The sequence below is a fragment of the Pimephales promelas genome, chromosome 14 (assembly GCF_988280905.1).
Source record: "Pimephales promelas chromosome 14, fPimPro1.hap1.1, whole genome shotgun sequence".
Lineage (NCBI taxonomy): Eukaryota > Metazoa > Chordata > Actinopteri > Cypriniformes > Leuciscidae > Pimephales > Pimephales promelas.
In genome coordinates, this window is record NC_142782.1 from 15,054,116 (window position 1) to 15,073,261 (window position 19,146).

At 37.5% G+C, this 19,146-nt stretch overlaps 1 protein-coding gene across 3 annotated transcripts; it reads right to left on the reverse strand.

Moving 5' to 3' along the window:
• Positions 1-6,273: 6,273 nt before the first annotated feature.
• On the reverse strand, positions 6,274-19,115 carry ggt5a (gamma-glutamyltransferase 5a). Of its 3 annotated transcripts, none has more exons than XM_039680397.2 (12): positions 18,766-19,112; positions 14,987-15,114; positions 14,794-14,889; positions 14,275-14,464; positions 13,982-14,142; positions 13,758-13,904; positions 13,192-13,322; positions 12,703-12,887; positions 12,452-12,543; positions 11,361-11,473; positions 8,470-8,580; positions 6,947-8,376 (listed from the first exon to the last, which is right to left on the reverse strand). In XM_039680397.2, the coding sequence occupies exons 1-12, from the start codon at positions 18,930-18,932 to the stop codon at positions 8,281-8,283; spliced, it is 1,617 nt and encodes a 538-aa protein (XP_039536331.2). In that variant the 5' UTR covers positions 18,933-19,112; the 3' UTR covers positions 6,947-8,280. The 3 variants fall into 3 exon arrangements, with proteins under 3 accessions (XP_088975599.1, XP_039536331.2, XP_039536329.2); XM_039680395.2 differs by having other exon boundaries at positions 6,947-8,380; positions 18,766-19,110; XM_089119473.1 differs by lacking the exons at positions 6,947-8,376; positions 8,470-8,580 and adding an exon at positions 6,274-6,850 and having other exon boundaries at positions 18,766-19,115.
• Between the last annotated feature and the right edge of the window lie 31 nt (positions 19,116-19,146).

Sequence of the window (19,146 nt, forward strand, 5' to 3'; positions counted from 1 at the left end):
TGATGTTGTCATGTTGTGTTTTGGTCTGATGCGCCACCCTCCACCGATCTACCAATCACGGAGTCAGTAGTGTTGGGTTCGGGTTGTCAGCTCTTCTCTACCACAGCTGCAGATACAAACGTGTCATAATCGGATAAAAATGTCTAATGTTGCGAATCCAAAAAAACCTCGATATGAATCCGAAATACTGTGACAAAGTCCAAAATAAATAATTAACAGGAAAAAAACTCACTGTGTAGGAATCGTCACTTGCCATTGGACGCTTCTTCTATAAGTCTACAGTTCTGCAGGATCCAACAGCATATCTGGCAAACTCGAGTCAAGGGGGGGGAATGCACCACTCTACAGTAATTTGGAAGTGATTGCAGTACAAGTTTTGGCCACAGTCTTGCATACAGCTCCTTTAAATAGTAATATATCTCTAGAAATGACAGTGGAAAACGTTAGTCAAACGTAACAATTACACAGAAACCGTTGACCAACCACAACTATCAGACTTATTTTTTAAGCCCAACTGTCACGGAATGAAAAGCAGAGGGATTGTGGGATATTAGGCAGTGAAGAAAACATCTATGCTGCCTTCAAAAATGAAGTATTAGGATACAGGAATTGAAGCTAACAGGGGTCTTGGACATGCCTCGACTCCTTAGTATGCAATGTTTGTTTCACTCATCCATTCCCCTGTATTTAAACCCTGTGTTTTAGTTCAGTCTTTGTGAGTTCTTGATGTTGTTATGTTTGCTATTCTTTGTCTTTGTCTTGGTGTTTCTGTTCTGAGTTCCCTTGGATTTACCAATTTGTTTTGTTAATAAATCTGCTTGTGATTGGATTCTGCTTCCTCCTTCTCTGCTGCATCATAACAGAAGAACTCACCAAACATGAATCCAGCAGCACTAAAGGGGAATCTCCAGTCAAGTAGGCAATGCATGATCCTTATTCTAAAGATGGCCACTGCCGAGACCGACCTGCCAGAGCTTATTCCTGCCGAGCCTGCACTCCACGTCAGCCCTGCCGAGCCAGAGACGCTTCACGTCACTTCTACAGAGCCAGTGTCTATGGACAAGATGGCCGATCCAGAGTGTGTTCACGTCACTTCTGCTGAGTCAAAGATGCTTCACGTCACTTCTGCCGAGCCAGAAACACTTCACGTCACTTCTACAGAGCCAGTGTCTACGGACAAGATGGCCGATCCAGAGTCTGTTCCTGTTCCCAAGAGTCACATCTTGTTCCTGTCTGTCTTGTTTAATTTGCCCAGCTGTGTCTTGTTTCACTCATCCATTCCCCTATATTTAAACCCTGTGTTTTAGTCCAGTCTTTGTGAGTTCTTGATGTTGTTATGTTTGCTATTCTTGTTTTCGTCTTAGTGTTCCTGTTCTGAGTTCCCTTGGATTCAGCTGTTTGTCTTGGTAATAAATGTGCTTGCGATTGGATTCTGCTTCCTCCTTCTCTGCTGCATCATAACACTATTCAAACGTTATGGGTCAGATTTTTTTTTTTTGTGAAAGAAATTTATTGTTTTATAAAAATATCATATTTACATAAATGCTGTTCTCTTACAAGAGGTTCTCTCGTGTTGCGTAAGCTAGCTTATGCTACGGGAAAGATTCATCTTTTCTGAGAAGTTGAAGCCAAAAAATGATCCTATAATTTGTATCCATCGTCAACACAGTTCAATTGCAGCAGACCATGAGCGGGCTAGCTAGCAGCTCATTGGTTCGCTCACAGAGAACTGCTACAGTGTATGGGAGAGTTAGGATGAACTCGCGCCCAATGAGAAGCTACACGCTCTCGTGGCGTCATAGCCCGCCAGAATGGGCGTGGCTCGAGTGTATAAAAAACCCAGACGCTGTTAAGGTGATTTTTCATCCTTCAGCGAGCTACACGCATCCACTGTTCGAGAAGAAGCCGTCGCCGTCGAGAAGGCATCTCTAGCGAGCGTCTAGGATTCTGAAGAAGCCGGCTGTCTTCACCACCTTCAGCCGTCCTGCAAGCTAGCGCCATCCGACGACGTTGTATCCTTTTCTAAACTCTACTTAAAGAGCGCGAGTGTCTTTTTTTTATTTTATTTTTTTTTATTTAACCTTTATTTTACCAGGTAGGCCGATTGAGAACAAATTCTCATTTACAACGGCGACCTGGCCAAGATAAGCTGATAAAAGTGCAAGACAACAATAAGTTACACAATAAATACACAGGGCACAAAAGACAGACAAAAAAAAAAAAAAAAAAAAAACACAATAAGACAATACGGGTTCAAGAAAAAGTACATATAACTCTATTAGGTAACCAAAATTAAAACACTCAAATGTTGTATGATAAAAAGGTATAAATAAATAAAATCAACTCTGACAATAGTGCAGCTGAAATAGGTCCATTGTATCATGCAGACAAAAGAAGAAAAGGCTAAAAACAATTAACAGGTACATACCTATCCAACCCGATCTCACGACCAAGTCGTACGAATTCGACGAATGATTAAAAAGTGGCTAATTCGTAACAATTCATACGACCTCACTCGTACGAATTAATACGATTTTGCTAAATCGTACATATTTTACGAATTGGCCAATTCGTATGAATTCGTACGAATGACCTACCCCTTACCCCGCCCCTAAACCTAACCGTCACGTGGGTTTAGACAAATCGTACGAATTAGTACGAGTGAGGTCGTACGAATTAGTACGAATTAGCCACTTTTTAATCATGCGTCGAATTCGTACGAATTGGTCGTGAGATAGTGTTGACATATCAGTCATGTGTTCCGAGAGAAGTTGTTTAAAGGCAACAGTTGATATAAGTGCTTCAAGTTTTAGGGTTTTTTGTAATTCATTCCAGTCCTTAGCTGCTGCAAACTGGAAGGATTTTTGGCCAAATGCTGTGCGGACTTTCGGGGTGACTAAGGCAATATACCTATTAGACCGAAGACTACGAGATGGTAGAGCAATTGAAACTAAACAACTTAAGTACGACGGGACTTTGCCAAGCAGAGACTTATAAATAAGTTGGTACCAATGAGTTAAACGCCGAGTAGTCAATGACTTCCAGCCAACTAATGCATAGAGCTTGCAGTGGTGGGTGTTATAAGGGGCATTTGTAACAAATCGTATGACACTGTGATAGACCACGTCCAGTTTTTTCAACAAGGAATCTGATGCAGTTTTGTAGATCACATCGCCAAAGTCAAACATCGGAATTATAGTCATTTTTGCCAAAGCAAGTTTGGCACCATAAGTGAAAGAAGCCCTGTTGCGGAATAGAAAACCAATTCTACATTTAATTTTAGAACTTAGTTTGTTAATGTGCAGCTGGAAGGAGAGAGAACTGTCTAACAAAACACCTAAGTATTTATATGTATCCACAAATTCTAACTCAGACCCATCCAGCGTAATGATGTTAGGTAAACAAGCAGGTATTGGCAAAGAACGATTAAAAAGCATACACTTCGTTTTACCAGGGTTTAACAACAACTGAAGGTTTTGGAAGGCATATTGAATAGAATTAAAACTCTCCTGTAGATTTTTGAGTACAGTATCTAACGAAGGCCCTGATTTATACAAGACGGTATCGTCTGCATAAAGATGTATATGAGAGTCACCAGCAGCAGGGGCCACATCATTGATGTAAAGAGAAAATAGAGTCGGCCATTCTGGCGGGCTATGAAGCCACAAGAGCGTGTCGCTTTTCATTGGCCGCGAGTTCAGCCCAGCTCTCCCATACACTGTAGCAGTTCTCTGTGAGCGAACCAATGAGCTGCTAGCTAGTCCGCTTATGGTCTGCTGCAATTGAACTGCGTTGACAATGGATACAAAATATAGGATAATTTTTTGGCTTCAACTTCAGAAAAGATGAATCTTTCCCATTACGTAAGCTAGCTTACGCAATACTCGTTCCCTCATCTAGAGAGAACCGAGGTTACGTTAGGTAACCAGTTAATTTTTTCTGACTTTCTAATGAAAGAATCCTGAAAAAAACTTTTCATGATTTCCACGAAAGTATGAAGCAGCACAATAATAAGAATGATAATAATAAGATTATTTTTAAGATTATACATATTTTTTATTTATTTCATTTAATTTGAATTCATTTTTTATAAAAAAAAAAACAGCCTTGGTGAGAATAAGAGACCTTACAAAACAGTAGCATATGTATATTTTTTAAACAAAAGTTTATAACTTGTATTTGACATGTTTTAACGTTACAGGCATTACTCCATAATGCAGTAGCAGCCTGAAAAAAACATGTAAGTGAAGTGCCTCAAGCTTTGTCTGTGTGATTTGCATATTTCACTGTTGACTTTCCTCAGCAGGGAAAAGGCAGAATCAAAATATTCAAGGAAGCATTCTTTTCCGCAAAAGCCCTGAAGCTACTCGCTGACAGGAGTGCGGTCACCTGAATGCTCATAACTCACTGGGGTTTTGTTATGATTCATGAATGTTCCGTCAAAGAGTTTTCAATGTGGACATTCATATTTTGAATGAGCTGAAAACTAAGAAAAATCCACTGATTGACACACAAAAGGCAAAAGGCGCACAAGTGTCTGACAGTTGTATTGTCCCACAGCTGGCAGTTCCTGAGGGTGACTGTAAGTTTTGCCTGAGGAGAGATGATTCAGTATTCTACTGTCAGACAGGAAACCCTCTGGCTTCCGTGTGCTCTCAGCTCCAGGATAAAAAAGCATAAAGGAATGAGACTGAGAAAGATCTTGGGCCCCAGCAGGCAGAATCAGGACTAAAGCTCCCCTGTGGACTTCAAATGGAAGTGACTGGGCATTAGGCATGCACAGGCAACAGGCTCTAAGGGTTTGCTGACTGCCACTCAAGTTATGCTAACTGTTTATGCCAAGCAATTACACAACAACGTTTATTTCTTCTTGCGCTCCGGAATAGCTAGAGCTCATAATGCTCTGTTTGTCTTTCCGATAGTTATGCCAAAGCTAATGCAATCACTCACATTGTTCATAGCCTCCGGTGGGATCTCGCTGTGCATTTTCATGAGTCAGACACATCTTTTTTTTCAGAGCTTTGCAAGTTAATTATAAAGAAATGCCAGACGTCTTGCTGTGGAGGCATCATTGGTGAGCAGCTGAGCTAAACATTCCCTTTGACCATCCATCTGCACATTTCAGAGCTATTGAGAGTTGCCAAGAACCTGCGACAGGCGGTCAGCAATCAATAACGTGACTGGAAGACTTTTTGAAGAGACAGTAGAATCCGGTTGTACACCAGTTTTGACACACTCTAATTGCAATTCTAATCTAAAACTTCAGATATGGGGTTTTCAAGCAACATCCAGGTACACTGTAAAAAATATTGTTGCTTTAACTTAAAAAATTAAGTAAAAAAAAAATTAAACCTTAAAATTTTAAGTTGATTGAAAAAAGTGAGTTAATACAATGAAGGAGATTCATTTAATCAACAGAAACTCAAAATAATAAGTTATCTGAACAAAATAAATTTTTTAAGTTGATTTGACAAAAGAAAAAAATGTTGCGATAACAAATCTTGAAAATATTTTTTTACAGTGTAAAAATAATCATATAGGCCTAGATGTTATATTATATGGGGCCCTGGGGAATGTGGCATCCCAAAAATTAGAAAATTGTTTCAGCTAATATTAGATCAGAGTATAGAGAATATAATATATCTTATACTATGCACGATAATACAAATTGTAGCATACACAACCATTAAACATCCAAATAGAGATTTCCCGCAGTAATATTTTACGTATTAAATCTTTTCATTTAAATGTATAAAGTATTTTAGAGTTTGTTTTTTTATATTGTATTGACATAAAAAGGTACGATTTCAATTACTCCAAGAACATGAATAATGAAACAATTCAAGAGTTGGAGTACGTAAAACATCTGATGTAGTCAGTACAAATGTTACTAAAAAAATAAATATGAAATGAAGAAATTTTAATGTGAAAATAGCAAACTTGTAAATTGTTTGCCAGTGTTTTAAGTTTTAGAAAAAAAAAAAGTGACAACCATTCAAAAGTTTGGGCTAGCATGATTATATATATATATATATATATATATATAGTAAGATTTATTTGTTCAAATATACATAAAAACAGAAATATTACAACAATTTAAGATAGGTTTTGTATTTAATATTTTATTAATATTCAACATTATTACTCCAGTCTTCACTGTCATAATCCTTCAGAAATCATTAAAATATGCTTATTTGATACTCAACATTTCTTATTAATGTTGTAAATGGCTGTGCTGCCTAATAGTTCTGTCAAAACATGTACACACAGGGGTGAGATCCAATTGCAGTTTTAATGGGTAATCCGTATTAATATTCAGGGTCAAAATCCATACAAAAACCAGACTCCGAGGTGTGAACTGACATTAAACAAGGACACCAATCACAGAAACAGACAGGGTATAAATTGACAGATACAAACTATGTGAGTGGGAACAGCTGTTTGCAATGATCAGTGATGAGTTCAGGCAAAGGATTATGGGAAACGCAGTTCATAATGAGGTGGTGACGATCAGGGGAAGAGAACTCTAGGGTCCTGCGGTACGGAAGATGCCTGCTTCCTCCTTCTCAGTCTCTGATGGCGAGACGGTGGCATCATGCTCTCCGCTTCTTCGAGCGCCACAGCGGGCCACTCAGGAACGTTCTCCGGGACGACAGCGGGCTGCTCGGGGACAGCCTCCGGAATGACAGGGCTTGGGACTGCTGGACATCAAGGATTCGAAGCCACTGGACAGCACTGGTTCAGGGCTGAAGAGGGGTTGTAGTGGAAAGGCGATGGGGTCTCCCCCATATCGACCACCTCCTCTTCTGCGGCCTCCACGAGTTCCAGAGAATATGGCTAGATGGGTTCCCTAAAAAGACTGTGGTGTTGGGGGTTACGAAACCCCGTACTGCTGGATCTATTCATTCTGGTCAAATCCTTCTGTCAAGACACGCACACAAAGGGGTGCGATCCAATTGCAGTTTTAATGGGTAATCCATATTAATAGTCAGCCAGGAAAACGGTCAAAATCCATACACGCGGTCCAAAAACAAGACTTGAACTCCAAGGTGTGACCTGATGTTAAACAAGGACTCGATGACAATCACAGAAACAGACAAGGTATAAATAGACCGATACAAACAATGTGAGTGGGAACAGCTGTGTGCAATGATCAGTGATGAGTTCAGACAAAGGATTATGGGAAACGCAGTTCATAATGAGGTGGTGACGATCAGGGGAAGAGACCTCTAGTGAAAACCCAGGGACCACAAACCAGACAATGTGGCATTTTCAAGAATCTTTGATGAACACAAAGTTGTAAATATCTTTACGGTCTTTATTTTTTTTAATCCTCCAGACAGTATTGTATATTTGCCCTTTTAGATGGCACAAATGGTAACACTTTACTTGAAGGGGTGTGCATAAGCCTGACATAACACCTTCATAACCATGACATAAAATATGTCTTGAATATGATGTTTATGACAACTGTCATTAAGTGTCTTTCACTCAATAATGACATTTTGAATATAAATATAACATTGTTTAAGATGTCTTTGTTGTTAAAATGTTATAATGGCTTCATGACAGCCAATGTCAAAACCAACCACCTGACAGTTTAATGTAATGTTAACCAATAAAGCTAGACGGTTTCTTAAGTTTGATAATTAATCTGCTATGTCATGTTTATGACAGGTTGTGTTGTTTTAGTAATGTCAAGATGTCATGACAAAGACACTGACAGGTTATGATGTATTGGTTTATATCAAGGTGTCATAACAAAGACATCTCAAACAATGCCATATTTGCATTAAAAATGTGATAACTCAGCGAATGAAACTTAATCACAGTTGTCAAAAACATGCATAAAACTTCATATTCATAACATGTGTCATTTCATGATTATAAAGGTGTCATGTTAGTCTTATGCACACCCATTCAAGTAAAGTGTTACTGCACAAATCTACTCATATTATACAAGTTTTGTAGTACACAGTAATTTTTTTAAAATGTGCCCCTAAAGTAGTCACACATGATAAAATAACATACTGTAAACTGTGTATATACACACACACATATATTTCATTCATAATTTTCACATTAAAATGTCAAAACATCACATTTTGATGGTGTTTGCTGTGATTTTTTGTCAGTTTGTCATCCTCACAGTCTACTTCATCCACACGCGACACAGATGTGTCAACCAGAGTTGAGAGATCTGGTGTGAATTAGTCTCCCGCTGCACTCCAGGTCAATACCCTGCAGCTTTTCCATTTTTCCGCGAGTCAGATACAGCCTCTATGCAGTTGTTTTCCTTTGATACTGCATTAACCACATTATAAAACATCTGTGGGATTTTGACTGTGTGTCCAATCTTGTTAAGTGACTCCAAAACTATCTGAGGAAGAAAAGAGATATAAGCGGCTCAAAAAATATCACTTGATCCTTTACAAACAATTTACAACAGGGACATTTGTATCTACTTACCTTGTCAAACAAGCGCTCAAAGTTGAGAACGTTTTTGGAGTCCACAAACACCACAGGGGCGTCGATGGAGTCTTTTAACGTCTTGCCGAACCACAGGAAGTTCATGAGAGTCTAGCCAGAGGGGTTTTAGTCAGAATTGGATTACTAAAGCACAATGCGTTAAATTTGTTCAGTTTAAGGGTAAGATCTACTAACAACTTTCACCAGCACAAACCTTTTTTTGGCATTAAAACACTACAGTCAGGATTGACTAAATTCAAGCAGTGAAAAATTAGCTCTGAAAAGGTGTGGACAGTCGACAGCCGATTACGTTTTTTCCTTCAGACGCAACATTTATGGGAGGAGAGTATTTAAATGAATCATGAAACATGATTTACTAAGGTTTGTAGTAGTCAACTTACTGGTATTTCCACCATTATTTTAAATACAAAAAAGTATTTCTGTGTCCAAAATCGAATACTTTGTATACAAAAAAAATAGTAAGCCAACGGAGTTGCATGCCCGACTACGTAGTATTCTTTGAAAAACAGTATGGAAAAAGTACCCGGATGACCTCGTCACATTAATGTTCAGTTAGTTTATGTTTTCATAGACTTCACATGTGTTTCTTTGTCTTAAAGGGGAACTCCGGCACAAAAAAGGACCTTTGGTCTAAAAAAAACTATTTTGGTGAAAATAGTCTCGATAAGTCGATCACCGAACGCCTACAGTTCAGCTCACTCAGCACGACGTTCGGGGATCGACTTATCGAGACTATTTTCCACGATGGCTCTTGTCTGTATACGCGAAGTGAACGGTCTTTATAAAATATCTTCTTATTAAACGGTCTGTACACTTACGAAGTTCTCAATCGTTCGTTTTGCATGTATGGAGCCTCATTATGTTACTGTGTTAGTGTGGGGCTATTTTGAGCCTTGATAGTGGTATAAACTAGCGATTTCTTTTTACTTAGTAAATGCCCCCAGTAGTAAAATTATACACTAAACAGTTTTTAGAGATAAAACTCTTTACATTCGATTATCATGAAAACAAATCTCAGAGAACGGTTGACTAGGTACAGATGTTTTAGTAGACCAAAGGTTCATTTTGTGCCGGAGTTCTCCTTTAAGCCCTATTCGCAATGGATTAGTATTATCTGGGGACCTTGTGTGATTTAGAAATTGTGTATTTTAGTTGGTCTGTTTCACCCTTCAGTTGACGGTTGTTGTTCATCTTTACTTGTAGACATGTCGTTACTTTGCCTTCATCTTCGTGGATTACTTTCCTTCAGCTTCTTCATCTTCGTAATGTTGTGAATGGCAGTTAAAGGACGCAACTAATACTTAAGGTCACATATATAACAGTGACAACATGACGGATGTACGTAGTATACCAGAATTTCATGCATATTACACACATTCATACTAAATAGAATTAACAACCTAAGTTTTAAACCGTCTTAACTAATTTTACAGCACGTCTTAACTAATTTTGCGCTTGACGTGACAGTGATAGTTGCTGTTAGGAGGAGGAGGCACTGCACATACTTGTAATAGAGTGTCTGGTAGATGGTAGAGAATTTTATCTATGTGGAATTCCATTCCAAAGGAAGATGGTTCCGAAAGTAAAAACTCTATAGTGTCAACACTCTCCAAAATAGCTCTTTAGCTCCACTCACTCCCATGAAGCATTGCAAATAATGTCAGTCAGTCTCTCTATGCCAGCCTTTCTCAAAGTGGGTGCCGCGGCACACTGGGGTGCCCCCTAGCTGTGTCAGGGGTGCCGCCAAAAAATTACGTAAGCTAAAAAAAATGTGGAAAAAAAAAAAACCCAGAAAAAAAAAACAGCTGACATTTCATATATAAATATATTTGAATTTACATTCTTTTTTTAAACATATGAACATATTAATAAAATTGTAAATTCATTTTAGATAAACATATAAAATTAATAATAAAAAAATCCGTCTCACAAGACCGAAGCAAGACACACACAACTTGACGCAAGTGACGCAATCCATAGCAACGCGTTATAGCAACACCTCAGACTGACAGAAACGTAAAAATAAACGTGAATTTAGGCCACTTTAGTTACAGCATTATGGATCGTTTTTTGAAAAGAAAATCCCCACAAGAGCCGGGGATTTTTATTTTATCTGCATCCTGCACTTCATTTGAGTTCTCCTGGTCTGGATTTGTTATTGGGTTCTTGTATTGGGCGGTCCACCTCTTACGGTTTTATGGCATTTGTGTCTCTGATTAATTATTTTGTGAATTACTTTGCAAACCTGTGTTTTTAAAGGTGCTATAAAGTTTTTATTAATATTGTTATTTACAGTTCATATTATGCTCTGTTCATTACTGTTCTGTCTAACTAAACAAGACATTTGCATTTAAATTTGGGTTATGCAGTGTTTTTAAATTATATTTTACACTGGGGTGCCTTGAGATTTTATGCACTTTTGAAAGGTGCCCTGACTGAAAAAAGTTTGAGAAAGGCTGCTCTATGCTCTCAAAATACTTAAAGGTTTGTACATACTTGCATATTTTGCAATAAACTTAAAATATATAGTTTTTCTGAATAATTAACATAAGTAGTTTTAAGATTTCTTAATTTTTTTATTCATTATGCTGTTCGCAATGGGATTGTAATTCTGTCTCTCACTAAAGCCGTTAAGTACACAGTCTTGTACTTTTGTCTTATTGTCCGATTTTCAAAAAAATTTCAAACACGCTTCAAATCGAAGTTTGTAGTGTTGGGATTCACCTCGTAGCTGGTTGGCTTGGTCTATGGCTTAGAACTCCCAATGGGAAAAAAAATCCAGAACTTTCCCCACCATTGGCTCGTCTATGGGATCATGCTAATTTGCCCAGTTTAAAAAATATGACCCTAAAAGTTCAGATTAAACTCACCAGCGCCACCCCTGTGGTGATCATGCTGCCCCCTGAGGCTCCTATGACCACAATGTGTTTCCGAGATCGGGAGTGAAGGATCACTGGAGACATGGAGGAAGGCGGCTGCTCACCTGGACATAGATACACACAGAACAGATACTTATACCACAAAAATATTCTACATGTTAAAACTTTATCGCCAGCATTTGTATTTTCATTAAAGCACTTACAAGAATTATTTCTTAATTCATGTATTATTTGAGTACAAAGCTGTCTAAATCAACATTTTTTGATGTTGGGATACGGAAAAAAGTGCAGGGATCTATTTTTTCTCGATCTAAACTATAAAAATGAATTATGTTTAGTCTGATTAAAAGACATTTTGAATAAAACCAATTAGTTGTTATCACATGAGGAATGTTTCGGGGTACCTAAATGTATAATGTTTATTATGTGGCTATATATTTTTCAAATTATGGATGATACAGGTAAGCCTATAATTATTTTATGCCTGTTAAGTGATAAATGGCAGAGATTGTCTCTTTTGTCAAATTAAAAAATGAAACACTAAAACCAATCATTTGAATATTGCAAGCAAATTTAGGCATCACAACAACAGAATGTAGAGATAAAAAATGAAATATGAATTTTGAGATTTGCTAAAGATTACATTATTATAAAAGTAATGTTATTCAAAGTAAAAACACTGTTAAAAGATTTTTCGAAGGTGTAAATAAAACAAGGATTATTGGATTATTTTTCAAGAAAACAATTTCAGTCTTTCTACTTCAAAATGTCCCATTTAATACAATACGTTTCTTTCCGTTGGAGTAAAACTATAATTTTTCATAATTGTTCTTTTGTAAGTCATTTAAATGTAAAATGGGGAGATTAGCATGCACAAATAAATATCTAATATGGTCTGATACAATCATTAAAAAAATCTGTAATGTTGGCTGATAAACAATATGGTACCGATTTATTGTGTGTGTCTCCACTTGTAAGTGTCCTCCTATTGCAAGTGCAAATGCAGATAGAATATATACTGATACTGAAATATTCCATTAATTTTGCCATTTGTGGAAAGCCATTTGTGAAAGTTTACCAACCAGCATGAATCTGCTCTGTTTTTCCACAGAAGTCGGCAAGTTCATTATTGAGCAGGATGCCTGTTTTGGAGGAGAAAATTCTGGATCCAAATCTGAGAAACAAGAACAGTAAGTCAGTTTTGACACTTTCTAAAGTACAACTTTACTCCAGTATAGCATTGCGTTTATTAATAAAGTAATAAAATGATGATAATATTATCTCATTGTGCTCTAGAGCTTGTATAAAAGGTGAGAATGATATTTGAGTGTACATGTGGTTGATGGTGCTGGTGACAGATACCGCCATCCCATCCTCAGCGAGCACGGACACATGAGTGGTGCCATGTGAGTCCAGGTATGGAGTGACGTTGTAGTAGCTGGCATCGTGAGTGAGGTCAGGACCGATTTTTGCTCTCACTTTGTCCGCAAAATGCTTCTGAATGATCTCAACTGCCTCCTATTCAAGCCACACAGAACGTCGAGGATGATGAACTAATGCATGACTTTATGTGTGCCAACCAGTGGGTTGCCAGCAATAATGTCAGTGTTGCTGTGCTGTACTCTACTGCCTGCAGTAATGATCACCCAGAACACAGCACTTAAGTCATTATCGTAGATTACACCAGTGCCTCTAGAGAGTGCAATGACTGTAATGTTTCTGTTGAGTTACTAAAGCAGAGCCAGACCAATGGTATTGTGCCTATAATGCTTACACAGAAGTTTAATGTGTAAAACAAACGAGTTCCTCCTACAGAGCCTACCGTTTGAGAGGCAAAGTTGGGATCTTTCATGAACTTCTTAAGACCGTTGGCAAATTTACAGGTTTCTACGTAACGTTGAAATGTTAAGACCTTCTCATTCCCCTCCAAAGATGAAGAGTTTGGATTAAAACCTGAGGAGCACAGATAACTTAATCAGTCTAACAGTTGAGAAACAACAACAAAACAGGGTTGTTAAATTGATTGTTAATATGAAGGATACCACAGTGCACCAAAAGACATTTGACTAAAAAGAAGCGATACATTACATTGCGAAATACAACATTGTGTTTGCTCCGAGTGTATTTAGAACGTTGTTTTGTGGTTGCGATGTTGTTTCTCAATGGTTTTCTTAGTGGCAGACAGGGCTTGACATTAACACCTGCCAACCCGATGAACCGGGAGCAGTGGATTTTCGCAAAACAAATAACACGCTCAAGGTGGAGTTAGAAGCTTCGTTTTTTTCTAAAACCACTTTATTTATGTTGTTCTGTCGAATTATAGTGTCAATTTCAATGAATATGATCAAAAAAAATGTTGCCGACGGCAGCTTTAATAAGTTGTCTTACCTAGCATGGTGTTGAGTATGAAGCTAAGCGTAGCTCCCCCTGCTGGCGGTGGAGGAAAGTACATGTCATACTCTCCAAGATTCACTTCCCAAGCATCTGATTCAGACGCCTTGAACAAACTCAAGTCCTCCAGAGTAATTGTTGCACCTGAAATACACAGTAAATAAACTGATCCCTGTATATTTATACAAATTGGAATAGTAGAGAGTGAAATTGTGAATTACCTGCAGCTTGTAGATCACTGACAAGGTGTTTGGCGATGTCTCCAGTGTATAAAGCATCCGCCCCATGTTCTGCAATGATCTCAAGTGTATCTGCTAGTTTCTCAAATTTCACTATGTCCCCGTCTTTCAATTGCTCACCTTGTTCATTCTGGAATAACTGACTATAAAACACACATGCATCCAAGTGACTTTTTTGGTCTTAAATTTCATTATTTAACAAAAAGAAAAAACTCTTGGTGTAAAAGGGAACATGATGAGTCTGAATTCATTCTGAATGGGAGTACATGTGTTACCGTAGTGGTGAGTCTGGCTTCTCCTTTAAAAGAATTGGCAAAAATCGAGAAAGCACAGTGGGAATGCGGACACCCTCTCTAGCCATCTTGATAGTGGGCTGAAATAAACTGGCCCACGGCAGACGTCCATACAGTTTATGAGCTCGCTCATAGCCACGGATATCACCTGGGACACCGATCCAGTGAGCCCCTATAGAGAGAGAAAGAGAGATAAACTATAGCTATAAGTGATTAAAGTGCTCAGTGCACTATAAGTTAGTGTAGCTATGAAAAATGAGACGACTACTTCCAGTGTAAAGCTTAACAAGGTCTGTAAGTAAAGAAAGAAATAGTGCACTGAATCTTCCCCAAGGGGCATTATACATATTTATCAAAGTGTATCATATTTCAATTTTTTTTTTATGCAGGAAACACTTTATTTACACTATCAGCATATTTAAAGGTGAATAATGTGTGATAGAAACAAATCTTTGTTTGGTTGCAAGAAACTAAAGTTCATCCATCTTAACACACTCTCACCTTCCATTGGCTGTATTGTTGTTGGGCACATGGCTAGAAGGTCTGCTTTAAAAGCTTTTGGGACAGTCTCTCTGGCATTGATTATTTTCACTTTGCCTAGATAACAGATATATTGATAAATTATAACAAAAATATACAATTATACCTTATATAGACATAATAAGTAATTTAAGGTATGTAGGATGAATCTCACCACTTTGTTCCCAGATTGTAAATATAGAGCCTCCACCGATGCCCATGCTCTGGGGATTTATGATTGACGTGCACAGCAAAGTAGCAATGGCGCCATCTACCGCTGACCCACCAGACTGCAGTATATCTCTAGGACAAAAAAAGACTGAAAATGAGCAGTGGTATACAAAGGACGTCCAAATATGATGATGCCCCAGCAAAGGGCCCTTTTCCAAAAATTTAAAGCCGGCTATAGTTATGTAAAAATATAGCAAATTTGTAGTTTCCAAAATTAAATAACTAAAATAAATTGACAGCGAATCTGCCAAGGCCCTTTTGCACCAAGGCCGAGAACTATAACAATAATAACGATACTGATACAGGCCTAGTTATAAAAATCATTCAAAATGTAAAAGAACCGCAGATACCTCAGTTATAAAGAAAGATTTTGTAGGAATCACTTTGATTTTAAAAACATTGAAAGCCAATCAGAACCCACCCTGATCGGCAGATGACATAACTGAAGCATTTAATAAACAGAATGTTCGTGCGTTTAGTGTGTGGATGCAAGTTATAGATATCATCACAGTTATTTTCTTTATAATTGATGTGAAGGGGCATTTATTCTACACATTTGGCCCAAACCAGAATTTGATTGCTTTTCTCCTGCAGGATTCTGTTCATTACCCCAGAACTTTTTTGCCATCGTAGCGGCAGCTACATAGACTGTAAAAAGGGCAGCTATTGTTCAGGGCCGCCCGTTCAAACCAATTGCCTGCTGCTTCTGATTGTTTTTACGAAAAAGCTGCTCAAACTGCTGGCCTGGGATCAGTTATCTCCGCAATAATAGCATATTGGCAAAACTTTTGTCCATCGATCTAGTATAGTGAGTCCAGTATCCAGTTTCTAGTGAAACGATCGGCCATTTAAAAACTAAATAAAAAAGTTAAAGTTTTGTAAGCACAAATGCTCGCCTTGCTCTGTTCTGTGATGAGCGCTCGTGACTCTCCTGTTCAAACTCGTTCATCAAAATTAATCGAGTCTTTTTTCTAGTCATGACTCGAAGGGTCCTAGATAAGACCCTTATTCATCATCTGGAATCGTTTAAAGCCCTTTGAAGCTGCACTGAAACTCTCATTTGGACCTTGAACCCTTTGGTTCCCATTGAAGTCCATTATATGGAGAAAATCCTGGAATGTTTTCAACAAAAACCGACTGAAGAAAGAAAGACATGGACATCTTGGATGACATGGTGGTGAGTAAATTATCAGCAAAAGATTTTTTTTTAAAACTGAACTACTCCTTTAACTGAGGTCTGGCTCACTTGTTCAGCAAGTTTCACTATAATTTTTTTTTTTTTTTTTAAAGTGAGGTCATTTTGAACATCACATTCAAACCTATTGGGATAGACCAGATGGTTGTTACATCGGGAGAGTTGTCAAGGCTACATGCAGATTTTATAAAGAAAAAGCTGATTTTTAGGTAAAAATATGATTTTTTTTTTTTTTACTAAAACTTAAACTTTTGCAGATAAAATCATATAACTTACTACATTAAATTGTAGTTTCAATATTGTAGCAAAATCTAATGCATTTTTAACCTTTTCATTTCAAACTATTATGCTAATATGGCTAAACACTGGCTGACAGGGCTGACAATCTATACCCTTACAACTAACAACAGTTTATTTTAAATCATTTTATTACAATAATTATAGAATACCTAGAGAGGGAATAGAATGAGTGTGCATGCTAGTGTTTTATAAAAAGGAACTGATGAGGTTTCAAAGAAGGGTAGGCCAGTGAGATCAGTTGTGACATCAATGTTGAAAGCCAGTGGTGAGGAGTCTGAGACCTCATACAATGAAATCTTCTATGTTGTCTGTATGGAGCCATTTGGCAACTCAAAGTAAAAGGAAGCATGGGTAAAATATGCCCTATGCAGTCTCTAGGCCCACCAAGCCTGCCTGATTGAGAATATTCACACATATACACTAATTTAAAACACTAATGTTTTGTTAGACCTATGTTTTTTACACAGGTACAATGTGGTTGAGTGTTCATTAAGCATAAATACTGCTAAGGAAGTTTGTGTATTGTTAAAGTGTATTCGGGCTGTGGTCGATCACAGACAGAAAGGCTTTGTTTTGTATTGATCTTCTTTTTTTTTTTTGGATTGATTCAGTGTAAACCTGTTTTTGAAGATTATTGCATGGAGTGACTGCTGTTTTTGCTTCTTTTGTCTAATTGTTATAACTTACCCCAGCATCCATTACAACCAACCCTAGTATGGTGGAATAGTTTAGAACAAAGGCACACCATGTATTTGACATCAATAAAGGCTGTGATATTACAGAGATTTGAATGGGTGCATTTTGTAGTAAACAATGTGGGTGCTTTTTATTTAATTGAGCATTCTACCTCATTCTACCTCTACCTCAAACATTAATTGAGTTACATGCTGAAGCAAAAAAAAAAATGTTACAACTATACCTGGTCTCCCCGAACACACAATTTGACCAAATCACATAATGTTTTCAAGCCAGCTCAAAAAGTTCTAGAATTAACTCATTCTTTTTTTAGCTGCTGTCAAAATAAAAAGCAGTCAATGCAAATAAAATACATCGCAATTAATGATTTCCAAAAAAGCAGAGTGAAACAGTAATGTCGGTATAATCAATAATTTGGCAGTCTAAAAACTGTTGTCTTGAATATGTTAAATTGACATGATAATGTTAGTCAGCAATGAAATACAATTTGACAGATCCCTTTTGCTTTCCCTTGACTGTTTAACACCCCCTGGGCTAATTGTCGAGCAACTGTTGATGATAGAGATAAAAAAAAAAAAAAAAAAACACATACACAAGGAAGTAACTTGGAAAATACATTACCAAACATATTAAACATATTACAATTGTTAGTAGCGTATCAAAAGCGTGCCGAGACCAGTCATACGCCAATGATAACCAATGAATTTTAGTTTTTATTTATTTTGAACATGTTTGAAAAAAATTATATATATATATATATATACACACACACACACACACACACACACAACATGAATAAACATTAAAATAACGGCTATATAAAATCATAGGCTATAGCCTACTTCTCAGCACAATCTTCTAAAATTATTGTAAGTAACGTTAGGCCTGATTCAAATTAGATTTTCCCATATTTAGCCTACAAATGAAATGATCTATAGACGTCTTTAATGATTAGCCTACTTTCTAACCACAGTCATCTATTCCTAACTGTGTAAACCCATTTTCCAAACGGTTTCCATGGTCCTATAGCCTACTTCTAAAGAAACAATTGACAAACAAGCAACATACTTAAATATACAATATTGTTTAAGTAGCCTAATCGTATAGCCTACTGATGATTTTTTAGCTATATATAGGGTTAAATGATCAGTTGTTGTCAAGGAATGTCTCCTTTAGTGAAATGAAGCCAAAGATTTGTGTCAATAGGATTACTGGGCTGTGAAGACACTTCAACTGATTAACTTCCAAATTTCAGTGAACATCTAACCGGACGTCTCACCTCATTAGCCACTCGTGTCCTCAAATTTAGCTGACCCAGCCATCACACGGGATTACAAGAACCTTGTTGTCATTTTCCAGGGAAACGTGATATTCCGCATCATTATGCATGTTCGAATGCAAGATTCGGAACTTGCTATTGTAGGCTAAAGTATTTTCTAAAACATTTAATGTAATCATCCGAAAGCACACTATTTATTTTAAACTAACAAGTTTCATCGCTAGGCACCGTGTAGGCTTCTACCATCACTTACCGCCCAATATTTGAACAGGTTTCCGAGTCCGCTGCCACTGCTGCTTTTTTGTAGAGTCCCTCAGCACACTTCTCGTTAAAGTGAGCCACGCAAATAATTATAATTACAATAATACATATAAGCGGAATACTCATAACCAAACAAACTTTCTCTTTTCGTCTAGCCATTGTTACCCCACCTAGTGCGTCTTTGCTTTATCACTGAAATTCTTCTCGCTTACAGCAGCTGCACTTGTATAAGTATCCCTCCCCTTCTTTACACTGTCAACGCCTAATTAAGCGCATTGTCAAGGTGTAGAGGTCGAGTCTAAAGCGGATTGCGGAAAGTGTTGCTGTAAGAAGCGTTTTCGCACTCTCCGAATGCTATTTGGCAGACTTTACT